At 51.5% G+C, this 20,684-nt stretch overlaps 1 protein-coding gene across 8 annotated transcripts in view; it reads right to left on the bottom strand.

Moving 5' to 3' along the window:
- TSPOAP1 (TSPO associated protein 1) overlaps positions 1 to 20,684 on the bottom strand; it is a 67,509-nt gene that overhangs the window by 45,668 nt on the left and 1,157 nt on the right. For all 8 annotated transcript variants that reach the window (XM_077188738.1, XM_077188736.1, XM_054646956.2 and 5 more), the window contains exons 2-5: positions 9,344 to 9,451; positions 7,602 to 7,730; positions 5,371 to 5,547; positions 1,920 to 2,174 (exon numbers count right to left, since the gene is read on the bottom strand). In XM_077188738.1, the coding sequence (XP_077044853.1) occupies positions 1,920 to 2,174; positions 5,371 to 5,547; positions 7,602 to 7,730; positions 9,344 to 9,451 (669 nt within the window). The remainder of the gene's footprint in view (positions 1 to 1,919; positions 2,175 to 5,370; positions 5,548 to 7,601; positions 7,731 to 9,343; positions 9,452 to 20,684) is intronic.

The following is a 20,684-nucleotide window of genomic DNA, read 5'->3' as shown; positions in this document are numbered from 1 at the left end:
GCAGCAGGGGGAAACATATTCACGGATGTATAAAGAGGGTTTTTTTTAAGATGTCAGCAAGTAAGTGGGTGAGGGAGACCCAGTAGGAACCTGCTTGGGCGCTCAGAAGACATCCAGCTGCAGTCCTTTAGCAGGTGTCTGCAGACACTGAGCCAGCACACGGCGAGGGGAGGGTTTTCTCTTGGCTAAATATTCAGTAAAAATAAGAGGGCGGAATAAGAGAGAGCAGGAACTGTGCTCTGCAAGCACTGATGCAGCAGAGACAGTGATGAGGGCCTCATGACACTGAGTGATTACAGAGACTAATGATGGTTTAATAAAGAGTGCTTAGACAAAAAGGTAAAGAGATCTTCTGGGAAAGGGAAAGAAAACTTCATTATGCTGTCATATAAATCAATGCCACAGTCCGGGATGCTGCTGCACACTGCTTCCCCAACACAAAACTGACAGAGAAAACACACAAAGGAGGGAGACAAAGATGATGAACACTGAATAATGGAAGAGGCTGGAAAGAAACAAACAAACAAAAAACAAACAAACAAACAAACAAACCAAAAAAACATCCAAACAAAAAACCAAAATAACCCAACACAACAACGGCTGAAGGAGAGGGATTTATAAACCCAGAAGTGACTTGGAGAAGACGGACAAGGAATTAATATTCAATGCATCTGCTCTAAGAGCCGGGGGGCAATAAACGAGAGCAGCTGGCGGGAAGGTGGGAGGAAGATGCGCAGCCCAATCTCCCACGGGGGGATGTGGGATTGTATCACACTGAAAACACGGGAGGAAACCGACAGAGCCCCTGGGAGCCACATCCTCCGGAGCCCGGGCTCGGACACCCCTGACCCGCCGCTCCGGGGACTGCGGGGCACAGCGGCACCCGCGGCCCGGCCCCGCGGAGGGCCCGGCCCGACCGGCCGCGCTCGGCGAAGCCGCTCCCCGGCGGGGCCTCGGAGCCGCCCGGCGCAGCCCGGCCTTACCTGGCGGCGGCGCAGCCCCGTCCGAGGCTCCGCGGCACCCCCGGCCCAGCGCAGCCCCGCTGGGGCCCGGCCCGGCCTTACCTGGCGGCTGCGCGGCCGCGGCGGGGGCGGCGCCCTGAGGCGGCCCCGGATCTGCCGGGCTGAACCACTGCGGGCGGAGGGGCCGGCGGGGCCCTGTGCTATGTGACACCCTCTGGAGCTGCCTCCGGCTGGGGGCCCCAGTGCTGGACCGAGTCCAGAGGAGGCCCCGGAGCTGCTCCAAGGGCTGGAGGCCCTCTGCTCTGGAGCCAGGCTGGGAAAGCTGGCGGTGCTCACCTGGAGAAGGCTCCAGGGAGACAAGGGATGGAGGGACAGGAACACGACACAGGGAATGGCTCCCACTGCCAGAGGGCAGGGATGGATGGGATATTGGAAAGGAATTCCTGCCTGGGAGGGTTGGGAGGCCCTGGCACAGGTTGCCCAGTGAAGCTGTGGCTGCCCCATCCCAGAAGGCGCCCAAGGCCAGGTTGGACAGGGCTTTGAGCAACCTGGGATAGTGGAAGGTGTCCCTGCCCATTGCAGGGGGTGGAATGAGATGCACTTTTAAGATCGTTCCAATCCAAACCATTCTATGATTCTTTAAAGAAGAAACGTTACCTGCTTTCCTAGACTGAAAAACACAGCATGGGAGTCCTGTGCTAGGGAAAACGAGGAGGACTGAGCTCCTGGCATGGCTCAGCGTCCCTGTGCTGGTGTGGGCTGCCAGCAGCACCACATCCCTCCTCACCCTGAGACCTGGTGCTGGAATGTGTCCCTTTGGAAACCAGCACTGCACCTATTTGCAGTGGATGTGAACCACAGCCCTCACCTTCTCCAAGTGAAGTTCCCTAAGAACAGCAATTAACTGAGTAATATAATAATAGCTAAACTTCCCGATCGCTGACCCACTTGTCTCACCTCCCTGTGAGCTCTCCCTCCCAGCACTGAGTCTCCCAAGGCCTCCTTTGGTTGAGGTGCATCTTTGAGGCAGGAATTGGTTGGTCCTGGACATGTGGCAGCACTGGGCATGGCACTGCCTGAGCTCATTTTGGAGGAACGCAGACACTCCTTGAAATTCTTGAGCGCGATCTGCCTCTGGAGCCGCAGCACCTCTCGCTGGGATTCCCGCAGCAGGCGGTCGAACTCAATGATGTTCAGGCAGCGAGGGTCATCCTGTGGGAAACCAACCATGGCACCATGGCACTGACAAGCTCCAAAAGGTGGGACATCTCACATTTAACACGCAAACTCCAAAAGAGGAGAGACTGGAGAAACCCAGCCTCAACCCACCCAGGTAGTGTGGCACACGCACATGGCTGATTCGTGGGTCTCCAAAGCCTCAAAACTTGCTTTACATCCTTTATGCAAAAACATTCTTCCTTGTGAAGATGAAACCCGACCTGTAATGCTCCTGCAGCTCTCCCAGCATGATGTGCAGGGCTTTTCCAATCATGGGCCATCTCATCACATGCCAGCAGGGAGCGTGGCAGGATAATGTCATTTCACAGCCCCGCCTAACCAGAGCTCTTGCTGTTTTCTTTACTCCTTGGTGTGGGTGCTGGCAAGCACTTGGCTTTGAGAGGTTGCAGGAATGAAGAACATCTGGGATTTGGTCAGTTCTTTCTCAGTATAATATTTGGTTTCCTAACATTCTTGATTTCTCTCCTCTCAAGATAGTATGTGTGAGGGACACCTATCTATAGCACAAGGGGTCACTCCCATCCACACGCGACCCAAACACAGCAGCTTTTGAAAGGAACCAGCACAATCTGACTCTCATAAAACTGGGAGAATATGTCACCAGCTTGTTTGATTCTTCAAAGGTTTCCTGATTTCAGGAAGCTGAAGAAACATGTACCTGCATGTCCATACATACAAAATCAGGTTATGAAAAACCTGTCTTTAAAAATCTGCTGCTGAGGAAACATTGTTCATTCCCCTGGAAAGATCCTAAGCTAGAGAGTTCAAGACATAGCTGGTATCCAGAACAAATTTAGTCTGCTTCCCTGTTTGATTCTTCTTTGCCCTAAAAATAGTGTGTGCTTTATAAATTCAATTTGTGGAGAGAACCATGGTTACTCTCACACTGCAATGGGGAAACTGAGGCAGCATTAATGGGAACTGATTATAGATTCAAGAAGTGAGCAGCTGGGCCCCCTCTCTGCCAGCTCCATGTTCAGGCTATCAGGATAGTAGTTCTTTAAACAAAATTGGCTGGGGCTATGTATAAAATCTCCCCTCCCCCACCACAAAAAGGCAGCTATTCCCAACAGACGGCCTCTGAAGCCTGGGGGAATAAGGGAGTAGAAAAAAGCTGAGTCTTCCCCTCAGTTTCTATTATACCGATCCCCTGCAGCTGTTCCCCCCAGTCCTCCACTTCCAAGAACCCATGCTGCAAGAAATTGCAGCCTGGATTCAGCTGGAGCTGGGGTTTGGTTGGAAGCAGATCACTGGAGTACGATCTCAGGAAATTATTTTATTCCATCTTAAGAGCCCTGGCTTTGCAAAACAAGGCCAATGCATTTGCAGCCCAGGGTGCAGGTTGTGAGTTCTGCTACTGCCAGGGAACTGAGTGTATCCGTTTCATAGCTACTGAAAAATTTCTACTGATTTAAATACCCAAGATTAAAATTGATTTAGTTACAAACTCTTGAGTGTGCACATCATATCTCTGCATAAAACACCCTTCATTGGCATAATGCATTTTGCATGCTGCAGACAGATTAGGGGAATTTGGAATTTTAAGTGGCTGGAAATTAAAATTTAATGAGCGGTTTGCTTGGAAGAGAAATGGGAAAAACAAGATCAGACAGAATGATCTATATTGCTCTCTTTTCTCTGGATTCCCTGCTCAGGCATCAATGTCCTGGTTGCTGGTGCCACAGACAGGGTCAGCAGGGACAGGGTGTTCACCCAGGTCAGCCTAGGAAGTCAGTGACTGAATTTGTCAGCCCTGGGAATTGCACCCATGTGCTTTGCCTTGGCCAGGAATGAATCTTGCTCACCCACTTCTGTCACATTCCTTTGCAATCTGTCACACCTGTCCCTAGCAGGTTCAGGTTGCCCAGCACACTCTGCTAGGAAAATCAGAGTGCTTTGGAAAGGGTCTGTTCCCCTTTCTGTGGGGGCCTGAGGTGAGAAATCAAAGGAATAGGAAGGAAACTTCTTGCTGACACTGTAGAGCACAGAAAGACCTGGATAGGTTTGTCCTTTGGCTTAATGCCAGGAAAGATCAATAGGGCAGCTCTGTACAAACACCAAATACACCCCATTGTTCTAATCCTGACTAGATCTACATTAGGGAAAGACTGAGAATCCACCTTCAAATCTGTAGCTAAACTGAACATATGGGGAGGTCAGGGACAAAAATAAAGCTATTTTCAGTGAGGAAGTATTTGTCACCTAAATACCACTTAAGTAGGACAGGTAGAAGTGCAAGTGTTCAGCTCAGCTGGGGGCAGGGAGATAGGGTGTCACTTGACCACATTTGCATTAGCAAAACAGGGGGAAACCAGCATAGGCCCAAATGTTACTGAGATCCTTTGGAGATTTGAACTGACCTAAACTGCCAGCATCCATTTTGGAATTCAAAGATGAAACTTAGATGCCCAGAACAGGTTGCTTTAGTCACCTTGAGTGGGAACCACCTCACCCAGCTACAGCTGTCTGCAGAGGCTCCTTTCAGAACTGTCCCAGAGAAGAGCTCTGACCAGTCCTAGATCTAGGGATGAGCTGAATTACCACTTTATCCCACCATTTATATTGGCATGGCCTGTGCTGGTACTGAGGGGAATGCAGATCACCAGCACAGGAGCAGACACCAGCACTGCAGATGGTTTCATGAACACCCAGCCCTGCCTGGTGATTTGCAGCTGTCATAATAAACATGTCAGGAGGCACTGAGTTATCCCCAGTCCCATGGTGGCCGTGACACCTCAGAAAGCTGCAGCTCGAAGCTTGGGATCTAGACTGGTTTTTGGGAATGTGCTTCTCAAAGAAATGCTTTGAAAGGAGGCCCTGCTTCTACAGCTTGCTTGCAGCTCAGCCCTTTGAAAAGTCACCCTGTGTCTGTGGCTTCTCGGGGGTTTCCAGGGAAGGAGTTTTAGTCACTGCTGGAAATGGCAGCTCAGATCCATGAACTGATGGAGAGGCAAGCAGGGTGTCCCCCAACGCACTCTTCTGGAGAGATATGGACAGTCTCTGCCACACACTCCCCCAAGTGTCCCCACTCAGCTTACACATCAAATCTCCTCCCCTGTTTTCAGCCTCCACTTGAGACTAATTCCCCACCACCATTTCCCAGAGCTTGGTTTCCACCACCGCTGTTGCGCTTGTCCCCAGTGGAGTGATGTCCCACAAAGTGTCTCACCTTCCCTGCCAGGAGTTTAGCCTGCAGTTCCCGGCATTCCTGCTGCAGAGCTTCAATCTGCTTGTCTTTTGCCAGGAGAGCACTGGCTTGCTCTGTCAGGTCCTTGGCACGCTGGCGGGCAAATGCTTTTTTGCACAGTTCCAGGCTGGAGCCCTTCAGAGGCATCGGAGCAGTTACCTACACCAGAGAGCAGTGAGGTGTGTTCGTGTGTGATAACCACCACCTCATCACCCCTTGGTGTTCAACAACCACCACCCCATCACCCTTTGGTGCTCCTTAACCACCACCCCATCGCCCAGCACAGGGAGCACTGTCAAAAAATGCAGCCTGGCCCCATAGGACAGACAGACAGAGGAGCAGGACAGACCTATGGAAAAGTAGAAAAGGAAAGGCTGGATGGAAAAGTGGCTCAAAGAATAGGTGGGAAGGACAAGGTACTCAATAGGTACAGCCAGCATGGGGGCTGCAGGCAGGGCAGAAGTGGGTAGGGGAAGGAGAGAAAACCAGGATGAGGTAAAAAAGACAAGAGAAGACAGCAGAGAGGAGGGGAGAATGGTAGGAAAGATGAGCATAGGATCAAATATAGCATGGGATCAAGGTAGAGGTGGCCAAACCAAGAAGAGAAACAGCGATTCCATGGGTTTCTAGTAGGAAAGAGCTTCTGCATGGGTGGGCAGAAGATAGAGGGAGAGGCAGAGGCTAAGGAGAGCCCAGCCAGGGCCAGTGCAGCCAGGGAGGACTGGGAGAAAAGCAGGACTGGAGGAAAAGTAGTTCGGGTTCACATGTTCCCTGGGAGGGAGGAAAGCATAAGATGGGGATGGCAGTGTGTTTAGGGAGAGTGGGGCAGGCAGGGACAGGCAGATGGCTGAGTATAGGCTCTGCCCAGGCAGGAGCTGAGACTGCCCAGCACAGAGTCCCTGGGATGTCCCCATCCCTGGAGTTGGCCTTCCCACTGGGTACTAGCACCACAGACTTGGATGAAGGGGCAGCTCAAGCCCTATGTTCATCCCAGCCCTATGGGCAGTGAGGATACATCCAGTTCCTGGGTTTATCCAACCCTGCCTCTCTCTGCCCAGCTATCTTCATCTGCACACAGCCTGACAGTCTGGGAAGGGGGTCCTCTGCTGCCAGATCAAGCACACAGAATCCTCTGTGCAAAGTTTTCTTCCCCAGGTCTTCCTAAGCATCTCATGCATATGCAGAAGCTGTGTGACCATGGATCCACAGGACCTTGGTACCAAGCACAGGAGGGACCTGGTGCCAAATTACCCCAGCTCCTCAGGGCCCCTTCTCTGGTCGTACCTCCAGCCCACTCTCCAAAAGGTGCAGCCACCCCAGCACTTGCTGCTGTCAGGACATGTGGGCCAGCACAGGAGCCCAGCAGTCAGTTCTCCAGGACTTGCACAGGCCCTAAACTGTCCCCACCCCAAAATTTCACTGGGGAAACAAATAAAACACTATTTGTATAGGTGCTGGAGAATCTGCATAGTATGTCAAATGGTTTCTCTCAACATAGTATCTGACAACTCCATCTGTTGCCCTGCAAGTACCAAAACCCTGTGACAGACGAGCGACACAGTGCCTGCGGACAGAGAGGGCAGCAGTGCCAGGAAATCCCCCTACCTTTTCTCCAGCACAGCTTTCACTTCCTCCTTTCTACCCTAAATGGCTTGAATTCCCCATCACAATTCCTGCTTTCCTTCAGGAAGGTGTGGCCAAGATCCCATACCCTACAGCCACCTCCCACTGCTGCTGCACCATGTCACACACTCCACAGTTCACAACAAGCTGCTGTTGGGTTGGAAAAGGCAGAAGCCCTGTGGCTTGCGCAGCATTTCCAGAGAGGTGTGGATGGGACAGAGCTGCCTCTCACCCCTTCCTGTTTTGCTTCACCACACTCCTTTTCTTATTCAAATCCTTCCTGTTTCTTTTTGATGAAGTCAGATGAAATATTTTCATGACTTGCCCAAAGAAAGCTGAATTAATTACTTTAAACTATGACCTTACAGTAAGAAACCAAGCAGGAAGAAATTCCTCAAACCAACCCCCAAGAGGAGTAGAGAAGCTGGCAATAGCTGGGGTTGGTGATTCTTGCTCTGCTATGACGTGCAAAGCATGTTTGCTGTAGGTTTAAGAAAAAGGGAAAGGAAAGGCCTTTCTAGCTCAATGAATGCAGAAAACCAAAGGTCCTGGTGGTGAGGTGCTCTCCCAGCCCAGGTCCCGGCACCCACCACTTTGAGGTTTGCCTCCTGGAGCTTCCGGGCCCTCTCCTCCAGGCGCTTGGCGATCACTGCCAGCTCCGCGTTCTTCCTCTTCAGGTGCTTCACCTTCTCCTCTGTCTGGGGGAAGCAGCTCCTGCGCTGGAGAGCAGAAGGAGAAGTTGGAGGCATAGCCTTTGCTCAGGAGCCAACATCTCAGCCTCTACCTGACCTATGGAGAGCACAGAGGCCTTTTCCTGGCCAGAGCTTGGCCTGTTCTCCTGGAACTATCCCAACCATTGAACACCAATCTCTGTTGCCTCTCCAGTCCCTGAAAACTGTGTTTTCCTGGTATTTTTGTTAATGTAACCTCTCAGTCTCCATAAGATGCCCTTCACCCCACCCCAGACCATCCCACATGGTCCCTCTCCATCCACATCTCTGTTGCAGGCTCTGCTAGGACTCAACACGTCTCCAGCATCAGGGTATCCTGGCCACCCACCTTTTGAGCTTTCTCTTCCAGTGTCTTCCCAGTTTATTTCCCCAGGATTATAGGACTCAACACATTCCTGAGGATTTGTACTGCACCACCATAGCAAGCTTATCTGTGTCCTTTCTGTCTTGACACCAAAGCATGAGCAGGAGAAGGTAACAAAGGGCTTTACGATATTTGCAAAGCAAATTTCCCTTTTCTTCCTATTGATTCTGTTCACTCTTAATCCCCTTTTATTTGTTATCTGTCTGTTCCAATAAGCTACCTCTTGCCAATGGCTCCTTCTCCCAAGGTCAAACACACATGTGTTATGCTGTCTTTTCACATCAGCAGAAACGTCAGGTTGACTGATCCCCACGATTATTTCCCTCCCTGCCCTTGTGAGAGTGCACCATGGGTGCCTGGGCTGGAAGGCTGAGGCTGATTTTTGAGAGTCAAAATTTGACACACAGGCTTGTGCTTCACTAAAATCCAGATGATTGATAAGCGGTAACTCCTCAGGGTGCAGGTCATGCTGAATTTATGCTTTTAGTGTAAGAAAATTATCTAAAATAAGCATTTTGAATGGGGTGATATGAATCTGAAATGCTGAGCAATCAAATTTACCCAGCATGGCTGGGCTGCACCCCCACACTGCAGGACTGGGTAAGCGGTGATGCTCTCCAGGAAGGATGCAGGAGAGGAATATTCCCTCTTTCCTGAGAGTCTTGGCTAGCCCACCTGGGGAGTCAGGGATAAGGGAGGGGGCAGAAGGCACATGGCCCAGGCTGTGGCAGCCTGGCTTGGCTTTGGGGTGCAGCTGGGGAGGACCTTGGTGCTCGGCTCTCATGGGAGCAGGGGGCAGTGCTGCACTGTCACCCACAGACAAGGCTGAGCGAATCAGTGTTTCTGCTTTTCCAGTTAAAGAGGAAACAAGAGTGACTTCCCCTCCTCTGCCCAGCCCTGCTCAGCACTGCAGGGAAAGGTCCAGCTCCAGCTCCAGCTAACAGCTGCAGCATGAAGGCACCCAGGGGACTCATAGCACCAGACCTTCTTTGTCCTCTGGCCCTGTCCAGATTATCCTGTGAGCTCAAGAAGCATTTGGACAATAGTCCTGCACATAGTGTGACTCTTGGGGATGGCTCTGTGCAGGGCCAGGAGCTGGACTCAGTGATTCTTGTGGGTGCCTTCCCATTCAGCATGTTGTGTGATTCTGTGATCTCTTAGAGTTGGCAGCAGACCTCTCTGTGTCCAGCAGGACTTCCTCCCCACAGAGCATCCCATGACAGCATCTCCTGCTCACCAGCAAGCTGTTCTCCTCGGCCAGGCTGGAGCAGCGGTGCCGCAGGTCCTCCAGTGCACTCAGGAGCTTTGTGTTCTGGCTCACAAGGAAGCTGTAGTCAGCCCCACTCTGCAAAACAGTATGGAGAGGCAAGGCAGGGCTTCACCTGCCTGGGGCACATCCTGCAGGGCCACAGGGCTTCACCTGCCTAAGGCAGGTCCTGCAGGACCACAGGGATTCACCAGGGGCAGTGGCAGAGGGTCTGCAGCTTCACAGCCCCAGCCCTGTGGTGAGCCTGGCCTGGCTGTGCCAGTGGCTGGCAGGGTCAGGGTGCTGGTGGCAAAGGGTGGGATGTGGGGGCTGATTTTAAGAGGAGGCAAGGAGCTGCATGTCCACTGGGGGACAACTGGCCTTTGAGGCCACCCTGAGGGTGACAGCTGCCATCTCCATAGCTTTAAGAATTCTTTCAACTTCCACCCAGGAAAAAAGCCCAGACCCTTCTGCTGTCCTGAGCCATGGCACCATCCAAACTGGTTCAGGTGAAACACAAGCAGAGCCAGCAAGACCCAGGCAGGCAGAATACAACCCCCGGCACCTCAGGAATGTGTGCTTCTCCCCATGGCTAAAGGATGCAGTGGCCTCCAGTACCACATGGCTTTGGAGGCAACCAGACTTCCTCGCCCTCTTCTCCACACCAGCACTCACGTTTGGCCCAGGAGCCAGACCCCAGATCATCCTCTCTGTGTCAGCCTTGGCTCCGAAAGAAGGTGACATGCAAGATTCTTTGCAAACACCACTTTCATTTTGCCACCTCAAAAGCAGCAGCAGCAGCAGCTCTGCCAGGACCTGTATATAGAATTTTGTGGTTGCTGCTTCCTGCCCAGAGCAGCTCGCCGCAGGCTCTCTACCGGAGCCAGCTCGCAGCAAAGATTTCTGGGCCTTAGCAAAGCTCAGAGCCAAGCTGCTGCTTCACAGCTGCCACATGGCAGTGCCTTAGGAAGGTCCAGCAGGTTTTCCCAGCAGCCAGGCAAGTCTTCTGAGACCCACTCCAAGAGCCCAACAAGTCTCCGCTGAATGGCTGCGACCTTCTCAGTGTGCATGGCTCTGCCCTGCAATTTTCCAGCCAAAGCTACTGGGGAAACATCTCTCACTTCCAAAGGAATGCTGCCGAAGCTTTCTGAGTAGCAAGAGCTCAGACAGGAGTTCAGCTCTAGGAGGTCTGAGACTGACTAAAACTCATTACACTTTAGAACAACTCTACAACTCTGGTTTCTCCATTGTGTCCATTGTAGAGATAGGGCAGGAGACCAGTGCCACAAAGTCCTTCCCACTGAATTCCCTAGTGTGGTGCCATGTTCATGGCTCTCCCAACCGCTCACACCTGTATGGAAATGCCTTGACAAAGCAGGGAGGGAAAACACAGCTGAAAGGTTGAAAACAACAACTACAACTACAACTACAGCTACAACTACAACTACAAAAAAAAAAAAAAAAAAAAAAAAATCAGAAGACAACACCCAGCCCTTCCCATCAGCCTCACGTGGTGTCCCCAGTCCCATCAACCACTTGAGACACCAGGATATGACATGCCACAAGCTGACAGACTTTTGACAGAGTGGTTTGTAGATGCCCACCCTCCCCACAGATATCCCAGGTTTGTGAAAACTGGAGTGAAATGCCCCATAGAAGGAGACTGTACTTCTACCCACAGGTTGCAAAGCAAGAATACATCTTCCTCTATCTGTTCCTGGAGACACCACACTGCAGCACTTGGGTGCCCTCTCCTGCTCTCCAACAACTTTGGGCCACTTCCAGGGATGGTTAGGCCCAGGAACAAAGGAAATCCCTGAACCCAGCATCACAGGGATGCCAGGAAGTTCCCCTGGGAGCCATGTGCAACAGCACTGTGCCCAGTACCAGCTCCTGCAACATCAGTCCTATCCCTGTAGCTTTACAGGTACAGTGAGGTGTCCCAGAGACCATTTCCCCCATCACCAGTTCCATGAACAACAAAGCACTTCCTCGGCCTGGGAATCCACACAGGGGGCACTGCAGGTGACAAAGAGGAGACAAAATAGGGCAGGTTCATGGAGAGAGGGGTCCTACCAGGATCTCCTGTCCTGTGCATGGCAGTGCCTTAGGCTGGTCCCCTGCTGCCACCCCCAGAGCCAAGCAGGGAGCCCTGCAATGAAGTCAAAGTGCATTAATTCCATCTCTTTGCCACAGCCGAGAGGCCTCAAAATTCTTGCCTGTGGTTGCCCTGAGACAGGGCAAGCACCATGAGCCAGCAGCCTCTGTGCTGGGATGGGAGCAGGAGAGCTTTTGAGGAGGAGCTGATGTGCTCCTGCCTCCCCCACCAGCCGGCCTGGACTTCTGACATCAGCAGCATGGGGTTTCAGTAGGGGACAATCAGCACCTCCAGCACAGCATGAGGATATTTTGGGGAAATTTGACTACATTCAAATTTCTGCATTTGAAACACCATTTCTGCAGCCATAAACCATTTTATCAGGGCAAGATGCAAAGGCTCATAACCCTTCACCCCCACCATGCCAGGCTGTCCCCAGCTCAGTCCAGGTTTCGTGTCACAACTCCAGAGCCCATGACAAGGCTGGCATGTGCCTTCCCATTCTGTGGATGTGGCAGCCTCCCCAGGCAAAGTGCCATGGAGCAGGGGAGTGTGGCTGTGTGCTCCAGGCTGGGGCCAGGCACGGGGCCAAGTGTCCCCTGTGCCAGCACGTCCCTCTGCGGCCGCAGCTCCTTGGGGCTTTGCCCAGAGAGGCACAAGGGACAGCGGCAGCAAGAAGACGTCGAGGGAGGAGATCCTTGCTGTGCCAGGACGTCTGTCCTGTGCGGGGACCTCACTGCCACAAAAGCTTTGCGAAACCTTCCTGTTGGCTCTGAGCCAGCGCTGGCTGTGTCAGCTGAGCCCTCCTCCAAGACCACGGAGAGCCTGGAACCGAAGGGCTGTCTAGACGTCATCCCACGCTCATTAAACATTCATTTCCTATAATGAAATGGCTTTTAATTTATCAACCGCTCTGCAGTTCCTTAAGGATCCCGTGCTGCACGGCGCAGCCTCGCTGCTGCCTGCACTCAGGGCTCCCATGGTACTTTTCATGGGGAGCTGGAAGAAATCATTAGGTAGGAGAGACACAGAGGCTCCCCCCAAAGTGATTCATCCAGATGAAGACATACAGAAGTATCAGCAGGAGCTGGAATCCAAATGCATTCCTTGGTCAAGGAGGTTTTCTGTGAGCCAAGGCAGAGCTGACACCATGGGGCAGCAGACAGGGTCTCTGGGCAGCCACATTCCCCAGATCAGAAGCATCCTTGGCCACTAAAAAATTAACCTAAAAATTAACACAAGTGACATGGTCTTTTGCCACAGGGAAAGTTTCTAAAATGAGAGGAAGGCAGGAGCAGAGCAGCAGGGATGCTGAGGGAGGAGAGCAGCAGACATGTGGCTTTGAAACCTGCGTTTCATCTGTCATCTCTTTTGGCAGGTAGAACCCAAAGTTTCTCCAAGATGCATTGAAAACAGCAAAGAAAGAAAAGCCTCAGCATGGCAGCTGCCAGAAAACTGCTGCTTTTTCACCTGAAAGCTTCAAATGGACCGGAGAGCTGCAGCGGCTTTTGCAGGGAGAGGTGCCCAGCCAGGCTGTTAAATGGGTCATGCAGGCAAAATCCCTCTGGAACACCTAGCATTCAGCACAGCCCTTAAAGTCCTGCAGAAAACTTGCAGGAGGCCATTGGGGGACAGTAAATCAGCCAGGCACTGCCTGCAGCCATGCTCTGCAATGCGGCTGGGGCTGTGCCGGCACCGCAGCACGGCCTGGCACCCACCGGCCCAGAGCTCCCCCAGCCAGCCCTGGGGAACAGCCAAAGTCTAAACCCAGCCTTGCTTTGAAATCCCTGCTGAAAGCCAGACAGGGAGGAAGAATTTACCAGGTAGTCCCATGGACAGGAGGTCTCATGTAGCCTTAGGAAACAGGCAGGCACACAGCTGATTTGAAAACATACCTAATTTGAGGGTGTAGAAACCACACACAATTTAAAGGTGTATAAACCACTGACAATTTCAAGATGTCCTGATTTCTCCATCTGCAGCTGATCCAGGGTCCAGTTCCTAGGTTTGCTTTGCAGGAGCCATCTCTGAATACAACCCCCCTCTGCAGACACCCTGCAGAGTGACCCTGGTGAAACTATTCCAGCTCTCCTGCTATCTTGGATATATTAAATCAACCACCTCTCCTTCATTTGAAATCATTGTCCCTGAGCCTCCACCATGCCAAAGCCCTTTCGCTGTTCATTCCACCTGACTTTAGTAATTAGTTCCCTTAACTTTCAATCCTCTTCACTTGGAAATGAAGCCTGTCATTGCCAATCCATTTTCTTCTCTTCCAGACAGTTTCAAGGGAATCAGCCACCTCACAGGACAAAATTATTTTCCATAGGCTGCTCTTTTGTAGTGCCCTCACTGCATGTCAAAAGCAAGACAAAAATAGCCTCACCTCCTGTTGGGTCAGCGAGCAGAGTCAGCCCCAGTGCTGCGGCACAGCAAGCAGCCAGCCCATCCCCACCCAGGGAACAGGGACAGTGCTGCCAAAGGTATGGGAGATGTAAGAGACATGCCTGGGATGAAGCTTGATTATCCTGCCACTCCTCTGACAGGCAGTGTGTCCCACTGTGCTTGTCTTGCTTCCTTCCTGCATTTTGCACCATTCCTGGTTTCAGACACAAACATCTCTGTTGTGCCTTTGCCTATAGGGCGCTTCCCCACAGCCCTGTGTGCTGCCAACTCCCCTTTCCATCAGTCAGCATTTTCGCCTGCTGCCCATCCCTTCCAGACTACTACTTGCCCTTATTTATGTGATTTCCTCATTTATCTGATTTTTATCACCCCATGTAACAAATTCATGGAAGAAAAAATCCATCCAAGGCTATTAACTTCAAAAATCCTGCCTCCAGCATGAGGAGTGCTGGAGCCACGAATTGGAAGATATTGAGGGAATATTCAGGGGAGCAGTCACTATACATTTGCTGTTTCTCTGCATTTCCCCAGGCATCCTCTCCTGCACACCCTCTGACCACTGCCAGCTCTTCATGTGCTCCTGACTGGGTGTTTAAAATGAGATGCAGCTGAAATTGGAGTCTTGCAAAACCAGGTTTTCTCTATCTTAAAACCCTCTGTGGAAGCACCATTATGAATCCCAGGAACACAAACTGAGCTATTCCAGGAGAATAATCAGCTCAATAGGCCTGATGGACCTGGCTCACTGTCTTTGATGAGCTCAGCTTCTCCAGCCTCCCAACCAGGGAGAAATTAATGTTCCTGCAAAACTGAGACAGGGAAGAATGTGAATGGAAAGTAAACTCAAGGCAGAGGATCAGCTCTCCAAAATCCAAGGCTGCAGCTGGGTCCAGAGTGCAATGCGACACAATTCCTCACATTTGACAGCAAATCCAAAAGGCATGAGGATTTGCAAGGAGACGAGAGAAAATGACACTGAAATACCTCATGGCTGCTGGGAAGGTGGTTCTGAAATGCTCCTGAGGTGCTGCACATGTGATTCTTCATCCTTCACCATCAGACAGAAAATAGGGCAGGGAATTGTGAGGAATGAGGGTTTGGAGAAGCCATGGGCAACACTGGCAAGGGACAAGTGCTGCTCAGGGTGCAGGTTCTCATCTGGCTGGAGACTGCTGGTGTCATCAGTTCTTTTGTTTGGCCAGTTTGCTCCTGGCCCTGCTCTCCAGTGGTCTATGGAGACGTGTCCCTGCTTCCAGATGGCCATGACCCACCTGAAGCAGAGGCATGACAAGGTGTGTGTGGCCCTGGACAGGCTTTCCTCAGCTGTGACCCAGCTCTCTCCGTGTTAAGCACAGAGTGTTTTGCAATCCCAGGTTGTGTGCAGCCACAAACTGCAGCTGATCTATCAGATAACCTGCAGCAGCAACAGGTTGTGCAACACTCCTCAAGTACACCAACATCACCCTCCTACTCTTGGGCCACTGTGTGACCCCTGGCCATCCCTGTGTCCCCTGCAGGGTCTTTGCCCCCTACACACCTTGTAAGAAAGATATCTGCATTTTGTATGGTGAAAAAGAGGTACAAAGCCTGTTCTCCCAACTACCCTTTAAACACTGGTGTACAAGTGTCTCCCTTGTCTCTTACCAGCTTCCAGAAAGATTTGGCCAAGCTCCACTCTTGGTAAAGCAGGACTGTGCTCATCCCCACTGCACTCAGGGGACGTTGCTGTTTCACTGCCTGCCTGGGGAACACGTGGAGGACAGGCTGTGCACCATAAAACCTGGTCAGGCTATAACATTCTGAAGCCAAGACAGCCAAGCTGTCTTTTTCCCCCACTGCAGAATTTTCTGGGTGCTGCTGAACAAATCATTGAATCTGCAGAGAAGTAGCTCATGCAACACTATTTCCACTATATTAAAAAAAACGCAAAATGTAGAAGATGTGGGGAGGAATGTGTGAAAAACTTCAGTGCAAACACAGAAAGACTTCACAACCTCCGCTGCTGTGTACTCATGCACATTGCAAATTATTTGAGCTAAAACATGCGTACTGGCTTACTATAAGACATTTCTGGAGCTTTTTGTTGCTTAGCTCTACGCAGAGGTCAGTCTGCAGCTCCCAGCACTGCAGGCTCAGGCCCAGACCACCCTGAGGTCTTTGCAGAGCATCTGGACTCTTTCCGGATGCCATAGGTCAGATAATTCTATTTTGTGAACATGCAAAATACCCCAAAACCCCTGGTGAAGAATGATAAAGTTTTGTTCTTTCCAGGTTTGGTATTTGATGGCTGGAGTAGGGATGATTGTTTTCTGATATCTCATCTTCCCTGTAACAGAAACTCTAATCCAGGGAAACACTCCCAAGAAAGGCATGAGACTTCTGCCTTCACCCTGGGAAGCCACTGAGCTGCAGCTCAGTAAATCCCCTGCCCATACAGAAGAGCCACAGCCCTCTAAGAGGATCATGGCTTGCAAAGTCAACATCACAGAGCCTCAGCAGCAACATCCTCATCACAGGTGTGCTTTGATTAAGTGGAAATACTTGATTCCTCAACATATGCAGCTCTGAAGAGGTATATTTGCTCTTCCACCTCACAGAGTACATCAGGGAGCTGAGGGGCAGATTTTGTATGCACAAGTCAGTTTTTGCCCAGAATCTGCACTGCAGTTTCTCACCCACTTCTTCCTGTTTTCCAAATCACTGGCAGCTTCCCAGGGGCCAAGAACACATTTTATTTTGGGTCACATGGCTAAAAACCTGCTCTAGTTGCCCAGGCTATGGCATGATTAGATAGGAAGGAATTCTTCCCTGTGAGGGTGGGCAGGCCCTGGCACAGAGTGCCCAGAGCAGCCGTGGCTGCCCCTGGATCCCTGGCAGTGCCCAAGGCCTGGATGAAGGGGGTTAGGAGCACCCTGGGACAGTGGGGTGGGACTGGATAAGCTTTAAGGGTCAACCCAACCACTTTGGGATTTTGTGATTCGAGGCTGGGATCAGTGTTCTTGCTCACCTTGGTCCTGGTCTGGCAATGGCCAACAGCAAGACAGTGTGACAGCCCTGTCCCAAATCCAGTTTATCTCCACCAGCCCAGAGGAGCCAAGGACACAGCAAGGAGCCACTGCTTGGTGTCACTCACCCTCCATGTCCCACACAAGTGACCTGGCCAAACCATTTGGACATGTCTTTGCACAGAAGGCATGAGCTTAATTTAAAAAAGAGCTAAAATGAGCATTGCCTTCCTCTCCCTAGTCTCACTTTGCCTTGTTTTCCATTCATTCCTACAAATAGAGAGTCACTGGCTCTTCCTGGCAGGCAGCTGCCTGAGATGGCCATGCATCCATAGTGCTGCAGCAAACAGCACTAAGGCATTTGCATGAGGCTGTGCACTGCTAAGCCAAGGAAAATAATTTACTCAGATTTTGAGCATGATGGAATACAACCTTTTAATTGGGATTGCAAGAGATGGCAAGAACTGACTCCATTGCCCAAGTTCTCCCTGTCCTACTGCCATCTTTCATCCTGCTAACCTACCCTTCCCAATCAAGGGTGCAGCTCTACACACCCTCAGACACTAAATGAACAGCTTTCCAGCTTTTCCAATGGAAAATTTGAAGCTCTTGAAAGACCACAAATTCCTGCAAAAGGCACTGAGCTTATCATTAAATGCAGCTTGGCCTGAGCACTTGATGTGGAGGATATTTACCAGCATTTCACAATTCTTCCTGTGTCTCTGCTTTGTTTTATTAAGCCCCACTGGGACCAACATGTTCTGGGGGTTTTTTTGGTTTTTTTTTTTTTTTTGTTTTTTTTTTTTGGTTTTTTTTTGCAGCTATTTAAATTCCTACTCATTGGAGGGCTCCTTGAGTTAAGCATTTTCAGTTGGGCTTACAGATTTATTGAATATTCTCAGCTCCACATGACCTCAAGGGAAGCTGAGGCTAGGATTTTAAGAAATTCAAATCCAAAGCAACCTCTTGCGATTGAGAAGAAGTCACAAGAACCAGCTCAGAGCACCCTAACTGTGCCCGTTGCCTGTTTGGTTCTGGGATGGGAACAGGGAATGGTCAGCTGCTGAGCTCATCCCTTCCATGAGTGATCTGGGGAGCTTGGGGAGATGAGTAATCCTGGAAGGGAAGGATGCAGGGAATATGCAGAAAATTAACAACTTTGATCCTCTTCCCTTGTCCAGTGTAGGGCACCAGGAGGGAGCCTTCCCTTCAGCAACCCACTCCCAAACCACTCTGATTTTGCCAGGGCCAAAGCAGATCCTGCTGGAGCAGCATCCCCTGGGAGATGCAGGCAACTGGGCTCTTGTAGGAAGTGCTCTAAAATCCATCTGACAGCATTCTGGGAACTTTCCAATTGCCAGACAGACTGTATCTGTGCCACTTTAACCCCATTCTTCCTACACAGACAACATTTTTCTCCTCTGATATTCATTATTTGGATTGGGATCCCACCCCTGCAGTGCCTGAAGATTCTCAGCAGCAAAGTAATTTCTTATGTCTCATGTCCACACAGAAATTTTGGGAAGCAGGACCAGAGCAATTCCAAAGGCCCAGGAGGAAGGATACACTTGTGACAACCCCCCAGACAGCATTATCCAGTGGGGCCGTGGTGGGATACACTGCTCTGCCGAGGAGCCTGCAGTGCCTTGCAGGATGTAGGGACATGTGACAAATGGATGGAGAGATGTGAGCACAAACCTCAACAAGGAAAATTCCCACCAGGCTGTGAAGAATATTTCTCTGGTGGGATCCCAGCCCCTGGAGATATTTAACACTTGCCTGGTCAGGGCATGATCAGCCTCTTCTATCTCTGGAGCCTTCTAGGGGCAGAGGCTGAATGGGAGGCTCCAGGTGTGTCCCCTCATCCCACCTCCCAAACTCCAGAGTTCCTCTGCCATCTCCCAGATGGGAGAAAGGCAACAGCTCTCCACGCTCTGCACTCAGCAGAGACGCAGGCAAGGACACCAAGATTAACTTGACCTACAGACAGTCTTAATGCCTCTCCACAGCCTGTCCCCCAGGGAATGGCTGAGCAGTGGTGCCAGAAGCTGGGACACACGGCAAGAGCTTCATCATAAAATCAACATCTTTAATCAACTCTGTCAGCGATGAGCCCTCAGGAGGCTCTTCCCCACACCAGGAGAGGACTCCCTGGAGGCAGCTGTCCTGTTCACATAATGCAGCTCTGACATCCCAAGGACAAACATCCTAAAGGAAGCTCAGCTCTGGCAGTGAAACACACGGGGTGTGTCCCAGCCTGGCCAGGAGCAACCAAGCTTTGTAAGGGAACTGTGCAAGCCTGAGTTGGCCCCAGCTCGAACAGAGCACCTTGTCTTGCAGTTGGAGGGTTGTTGCTCCACAGCCCAGCAGCACCAGCACTGGGGACAGCAGTACTGAGCTCCCTCCTGGGGCTGAACTGGAAGCCTTTCACATCCCTAAAGCCACTTGACTCCAGGAGAAACTGCTGGATTTTTTTTCCTAGGAAAACACAAGGTAACCTTTCTGGATATCAACATCAATATTAAAGATGGTACTGCCATGGTACCACCAGCACCACCCCAATGACATCACAGTGCCGCTGTGGCACTGCCATGATGCAGCAGAGTAACACCGGTCCCACAGCACCCTCAGTCTGGCACCAGAGCACATCACAGCACCACCAGCACCACCAGTCCCACCACAGTACATGGTTATCTGATGGTACTACTATGGTGCTGCCAGAATGCTATGGGAAGGCTCCCACCTAGCCGGGAGCCTGCAGGATGGCAAGAAAACGCTCAATGCAGCCCAAGGACCAAGGCAAACTGGATGGCAGGTGCTCATCAGTCACCTCCATAGAGACCAATAGGGGGGACCCACTGCAGGGATCAGCAAGAACCGGTGCACTGCTCCCACCCCACAGGTGCAGTTCAGCTGCAGGAGCACCCACAAACACCCCTCTGAACCAGCCACCTGCCCTCCTTACAATCCCAGCCTTCCCACCCAGGCTCCCACCAGGACAGAGCACCCACTCTCTCCCTTGCCAGCCAGCTCTCCCAAAGGAGAGTGTTCCAGGACACACTGGGCAGGGCTTGTGCCAAGCTGGTCTAGTGGAAGGTGGGCTGGAACGAGATAGCCTGTAGGGTCCCTTCCAACCCAAACCATTCCAGGATACTCCGAAGACAGTAAGTCTGGCACAACTGACTGGACGACTGGGATACAAAAGAGGGGTGGGAGCAGAAATCCATCCCATTCTGCTGCCCCATATTTTGACTGTGGTGCTTTTGGCACAGCCAGGGCTGGGGTCAGAGTCCGACCAAGGTTCAATGTGGTTTTTCCCTATTATCACAATAAACAGCCTTTCAGAACAGACCCTTAACAAACTGGGCTGCAGTGAAATCGTTTTCTCTCTCGGAGGGTTTCCAGGGGCGCCGTTTCTCCCGCAGGCTGCTCCAGGCTGCTCTCCAGCTGGGCTCAGCAGCACGGCACAGCCTTGCTCAAAACACCCCTGCTAAACCCTGACCAGCACTGGTCAGCTCTTCTCCCCTGCGCTCAATAAGAAAAAGTCAAGAGCCATTTTCTCCCCTATTTTAAAAGCACCACAGAGCTTCCCCAGATTCCAGGAGACCTCAAGAAGATGGCTGATGTTCCCCATGGGAAAGGGTGGTATGCTGTCCTAAACAGGGTGAGCTGATGAACTTCTGTGACCTAGATCAAGGCGGTGAGGTCCTGAGGAAGCCTTTTGGGCTGTTTTTAGGGAGATGCTGCAGGGGCTTGGCATTGCACTGCCCCGAGGTGCCTGGGTGCTGCCTGCAGGGGCTGGTTCCTCCTGCAGTGGAGATGC

This window comes from Agelaius phoeniceus, chromosome 20 (assembly GCF_051311805.1).
Source record: "Agelaius phoeniceus isolate bAgePho1 chromosome 20, bAgePho1.hap1, whole genome shotgun sequence".
Classification (NCBI taxonomy): Eukaryota; Metazoa; Chordata; class Aves; order Passeriformes; family Icteridae; genus Agelaius; species Agelaius phoeniceus.
This window is presented reverse-complemented; position numbering and strand designations above follow the sequence as displayed.